This window comes from Abramis brama (assembly GCF_963993115.1).
Source record: "Abramis brama genome assembly, chromosome: 16".
NCBI lineage: Eukaryota > Metazoa > Chordata > Actinopteri > Cypriniformes > Leuciscidae > Abramis > Abramis brama.
This window is the reverse complement of record NC_139978.1, coordinates 31,491,540-31,497,539: the sequence shown is the minus strand read 5'-3', so window position 1 is coordinate 31,497,539 and position 6,000 is coordinate 31,491,540. Positions and strand designations below refer to the sequence as shown.

Here is a 6,000-nt window from a genome sequence, read left to right as displayed (position 1 = left end):
AGAAACACATTTTTCAGACAGCATTTAAGAAGTATTTAGATTAATGGTTCTCAACCTTTTGGACTTTTGACAAGACCCTCACATTGTCAACAATATTTTTTTTTTATAAGACATCTTTATCAGAATATTTTTATTCACAATTTATGTTTTGGCCAAAATAATAAAAAATAATAATATAATATACTAAAATAATATACTAAAATGCATATTCATATTCATAAAAATTCCCCTTAGATTTTTAAGATTGTTTTAATTTACATTACTTTTCCAGTTCTAGAAATAACACTTTTAAAATTAGGCTACCTCATATATGCAGGTTTTCCAAGACTGTGGGGGGGAAAACCTTTGTTGAGGGGTGATTTAAATCTTGATTTTGTTTGAGTTGTTTTAGCTTATTTTAAAGGCAGGGTAGGCAGTTTCGGAGGAGCTAGCAATAGCAAGCTAACTTTGAAAACATGTGATCCCACTCTCCCTTCAGAGCGTCTCCAAAGCCACGCCTCCTTCAAAACACATGAACACGTACAAAGTGTCACGAGAGACTGCGTTAAACTACCTCATTTCTTAAAGAGCATAACATTACAACAATAATAAACATAAACAAATTACAAGTCCTTACTTGTACCACCTCACTGCTGCAGATTCATTTCGGCATTGATAGCATTGCCATTGAAATGCATCGAGTCTGAAGACGTGAACAGCTCCGGGTAGAACGTCACAGGTTTCCATCTTGTAATTGCGGTTATGACATGGCGTGAACGCAGCATAAGCTCTTTGTTTTGTTTCAAGGAGGAACTGTAAAAGGCGGCTGCTGTTTGTGACTGTCTGTCCACAACTCTGCACAGCTTTACCTTACTTACTGCGCTGATGACGTGTGATGTCTACGCAAGCAGGGTCCATGGAGGTATGGAGATACATATGTTGACAGGCAAGTGGGACATCGTATCATTTCATTCGGACCGTTTGCATTTTTTGGTTCTGAGACTTCCACAGAAGATATACTATGTACGTACATTTTTTTATTATTTAGACCACTTGTATTATTGATTGCCATCAGGATGTGAAGAGTGTTTCAAACAGTATAACAAAAAGTTATAAAAACAATTGCCTACCCTACCTTTAATACGTGTTTTGTCTTATATTTCAGAATTGTATCCCCTTGGGTGTTTGCTGAGGCTCCCTAGTGAGTCCCGGCCCCCTGGTTGAAAACCTCTGTTTTAAATGAAATATTTAAGATCATGAGAAACACATTTTCAGTCAAGTGTGTCCAAACGTTTAACTGATAATGTATATACTGCAATTTTATAATGGCAAACGAGACGTACACAACATTGCTGAAATTAAATTGGACAATATCGTGGTACAGTATATATCAGTAATGTAAACCTCACATAGCATCTCCCAGAGCTTTCTCATCTTTTTCCAGCAATTTTCCTTACAGACTCCTTTCAGAAGTGTGATGGCACCACATTGTGCCCGGACACATTTGAGAAAACTGAAATAAGAATGAAATTCTCATGCTACTCCCACTGCCGAGAGAGGTGGAGCAACATGAAACTATCTGTTGAAAGAGGAGAGGATGCAATGTGTCTGAATGCAGTAAGCTGCAACAAAAGGCACAAGTAGACTGTGTGATGATCTAGTATTGTCAGGTTGTGTGAAACCTGAGCTTTTGCCTCATTCTCTATGACCCATTGTAGGGCAGTATGCATTTGCAAGAGATATTAAGCTTTAAATGGATGTGTATAAGTGTAGAGAGAAAGAGAGAGAGAGAGAAAGAGGGTGGGGAGGTTGAGCAAGCAAATGAGAGAGAGAGAGTGAAGGAGAGAGAGAGGCAGCGCACGAATGCAACAGAGCAGCGGAGGAGAGGAGAGAGAGGCAAGGAGGACTAGGCGTTACGGTCGCTCCTTCACAAGCTGCATGAGAGATGCTAGGACTGCTGCAGAGAGATTGCCGTTTCTTTCCTTTTTTCTTTCTTTCTTTCATCAGCTTTCTGTCACATTGAACGCTCCATCTTCTCGTCTATCTCAGAGGTAACAAGTCTATAAAGATAGATCATTACTTATCGTTACTGCTGGCAACTTGCTCGACTTTTTTGTGTCATGTTATTTACAGCACTCATTGATTTTTGGAGTCACTTTAGCGTTTGTATAGTAGGAAATTTAGGAGCACCTTCATTCGCGTAAAAAAAATAATAGAATAAGTTGAATAATGCGTTTTGCTTCAGAGCTGCATTAGTGCTGAAGTAAACCCTGAATTTACTGTTCATCTCCTATGTGCATGTTCTTGTCTATGGTGCAGGAGGTGTAGAGTAATGCGTTATTGATTTTTGATTGTGGGAGCATGTTGTATGCATTATGTTGGGACTGGGCTGGGTCACCTGTCCTCCGCCAGGACCCATAAGGGCAGGCGTGTGCTTATGTGATGCTACCCTAAAAAGTTTGTGTATTGTTTTACACCTGATTCTGCTTTAGGGAGATTATTCATTCATACAGAGACATTTAGATGCAACAGGAAGTTGCATTAGCTTAGAAGTGGGGAAACACATTATTGATTACTTATTGATTGTTGTGAACCTGAATGCAAAAAATTTACTTGTATTGCATTCATAAATGACAGTTCTCTATGCAAACAAAGCATTTTTTTTTTTTAAATTGTAGGGTAGTATAAATAGTTTTTATGTACCATTTATATAAGAGTTTAAATGTGTGTGTGTCTACTGCATATATAAATCAAATGTATGTATTTATAGTTACATATATATTTAAATAGCTATGTAGCTGTAATGCCACACCTTTTTCTGTTTAAAGTATCAATGAATGTAGCGTGAGAGAGATCTCATAAACAGACTGTGAAGCTTGTTTATTTAAACAGTCTCTGACGTAAAACAAGCTAATGAAAGTAGCTACTGTGTTCCATGTTGCTTTCAGACGTCACCTAATGTTTTGTTATGTTGTTTCATGACAGGTGCGTGAAGGAAAGGCCATACTTGGAGTCCAGGTGTCTGTAGTTCTGAGATCTCCCACTGAAAACCTTCTCAGCCCTTTGTAAGATTGAGTAGCCACTTGAAGCTCGAAGAAAGGAAAGAAAAATAAAGGCAAGAGTATTGAAACTGCATAAAAAGGAGGTAGAACGCCTACAACTGAAAGAATGGACATAGCAGAGCAGAAATAGTCTCTTGTTAACTTCAGAAAGCCTCATCACAGACTAATAAAAATTTGAAACGGCACAGCGCAGCAACAAATCAGTATTCTCCGGCAGAGCCTGCAAGATATGGCCGAGAGAGTTAACCCTTTAGATGGCTGAACTGATTCTTTGAACGGCCACAATCTGCAGACACACTGACTTGTGAATGATGAATTTTAATGGGTCATTTCAGGATCGTTTTTGACAAATGGAGATCCTGAGATTCAAATGGCTTTGACACTTTGACAGCCCCAAATTTTTGTAGCTGATAATGAAAACATTCTCAGAGGATTCCTTCCTAGTCTACTAGATGTACAGACAAACCGAGAGACGTATAACTGACTAGTCTGAGATCCTCAGCTCGGATGATTAGTTTGGAAAGACTTTTTCTGGTCCAGAAAGGTTCAGAAAATCTTCTCAGGGCTGACTGGCATTCTCCTCTTTGGCGTATTTGTTTCAGTAACAACGTTTAGCCACCAAATTAAAGATGGCTGCCGGAGTGGCAACATGGCTACCTTTTGCCAGGGCAGCGGCTGTTGGCTGGCTTCCTCTAGCCAAGAAAAACATGCCCAAACCGCCCGTGGACAAAAAGAGCCGCAACGACGAGATCCTCTTCGTAAACGTGAGCGGGCTCCGTTTCCAGACATGGAAAAACACGCTGGATCGCTATCCCGACACTCTGCTGGGCAGCTCGGAAAAGGAGTTTTTCTACAACGAGGACACTCAGGAGTATTTCTTCGACAGGGACCCAGAGATGTTTCGCCACATTTTGAACTTCTACCGTACGGGTAAGCTTCACTACCCCCGGCAGGAGTGCATTCAGGCCTTCGATGAGGAGCTGGCATTTTACGGCATCGTGCCGGACATTATCGGAGACTGCTGCATGGAAGAGTACAGGGACCGCAAGAAGGAGAACCAAGAACGTCTGGCTGAGGACACAGAGGCCGAGATGGCGACGGACACCCCACTGCCGCCGGAAAGCACATCTCGGGAGCGCTTGTGGCGCGCCTTCGAGAACCCCCACACAAGCACCATGGCGCTCGTTTTCTACTACGTCACAGGTTTCTTCATCGCCGTCTCGGTCATAGCGAACGTAGTGGAAACTGTCCCCTGCCGACCCCTCAAAGGCAGCAAGAAAGACTTGCCTTGTGGTGAGAAGTACACGCTGGCGTTTTTCTGCATGGACACGGCCTGCGTGCTCATCTTCACGTTCGAGTACCTCATGAGGCTTTTCGCCGCGCCCAGTCGCTGCAAGTTCATGCGCTCGGTCATGAGCGTAATCGACGTCGTCGCCATCATGCCCTACTACATCGGCCTGGTCATGCCTGAGAACGAGGATGTGAGTGGCGCGTTTGTCACACTGAGGGTGTTCCGCGTCTTCCGGATCTTCAAGTTCTCACGTCACTCTCAGGGCCTGCGGATCCTGGGTTATACTCTGAAGAGCTGTGCTTCTGAGCTGGGCTTCCTCCTGTTTTCCCTTACCATGGCCATCATCATATTTGCCACCGTCATGTTCTACGCAGAGAAAGGCACCAAGGGAACCAACTTCACCAGCATCCCAGCCTCCTTCTGGTACACCATAGTCACCATGACAACTCTTGGGTAAGTTCATTCCATTTTTACCTGCAATTGTTTTGAATATGCGATAGATTGATCTTCTATACGCACAGAGGGACTATTTCGCAACTGTCGAGTGTTTGTTTGGACTGCAGTGAAGGTAGTATTTAAAAAGCTAAGGAAGGAGTAGATGAGATCCATTAAGAACTTACTGGAAAATTCCCGTGTGATCCAAACCACTTACTGCTTCATTGCTCATTTATGATGCTGACATCATAAATGTGTTCTAATATAGAAGTTCCACCAAAACTTTTGCGGTGAAGAATGAGTTTGAATATGGACAGATATATATATATTAATTATAGCTATTGTGTAAAGAGTTCTTTTGAATTTACATTCAAGTTGAAAATGTATCATTGTTTTGGTGTTCACATGTTGGGCCACCCTAAGTTTGCATGAACAAAATTTGCATAGCTGAAGATTTCAATTTAAGTGAAAGAGTGATTTTCATTTCACCAGCATACAGGTTTGGTATTGCAGCAGGTTTTTAGGTAAGAAACCTGCCTATATGTAAAAAAAAAGGGGGAAAAAAGCACATTTTTATGGTTAGTGAATCATCCCTGCAACAAAAACCAAAATATGTACCTTTGAATTCCTCAGTTATGCCCTGAAACCTTCTCCGTAGTGAGTCATTTACTCATAAACTGAGCCGTGAATGAGTTATGTACTGTTTCTGCACTAAACTCTTCAGCCACGTCTCTGTCCATTGGTTTGCTGTCAGTCTTTAGGGAAGCAGAGATGACAGAGTCCAGTTTTCTCTTGTTCATTGATACAGATCAATCCCTCAAGAGTGATAGATGAAGAGTGAAATGCTGTGTCACTGCATTTGAGAGGAGAGGATGAGGAGGATAGATGAAGCGTAGTCATTTTGTGTGTATGTGTGTGTATTTTTTTCAACTTGTTCCTGAAACATTTGGCTGTTTTGCAAAATGTCTCAATATGGTTTCTTTTTTCCATGTTGTTGTTGGGTAGAAAACACCCACACAGATGCAATGAGTATCATTCAGCACTATAGCACATGTAGGCTGTGTTTGGAATACCATAATATCATAACATACTACTATTTTTTCCAGTATGTACTAAGTATACTGCACAAAGTATGCTAGTTTTAAGCAAGTTTTCTGCTTGGAACAACTGAATGAGCTGCTGCATTTGGCAAACACAGTATAAACACCGTAATAACACACTTTCTGAGATACC

At 41.3% G+C, this 6,000-nt stretch overlaps 1 protein-coding gene across 1 annotated transcript in view; it reads left to right on the top strand.

Annotated features, from left to right (window-relative positions):
* The first annotated feature begins 1,852 nt into the window (after positions 1–1,852).
* kcnd1 (potassium voltage-gated channel, Shal-related subfamily, member 1) overlaps positions 1,853–6,000 on the top strand; it is a 55,240-nt gene continuing 51,092 nt past the window's right edge. The window contains exons 1-2 of the mRNA XM_084087181.1: positions 1,853–2,030; positions 2,965–4,785. Of these exons, the coding sequence (XP_083943307.1) occupies positions 3,671–4,785 (1,115 nt within the window). The 5' untranslated portion in view covers positions 1,853–2,030; positions 2,965–3,670. The remainder of the gene's footprint in view (positions 2,031–2,964; positions 4,786–6,000) is intronic.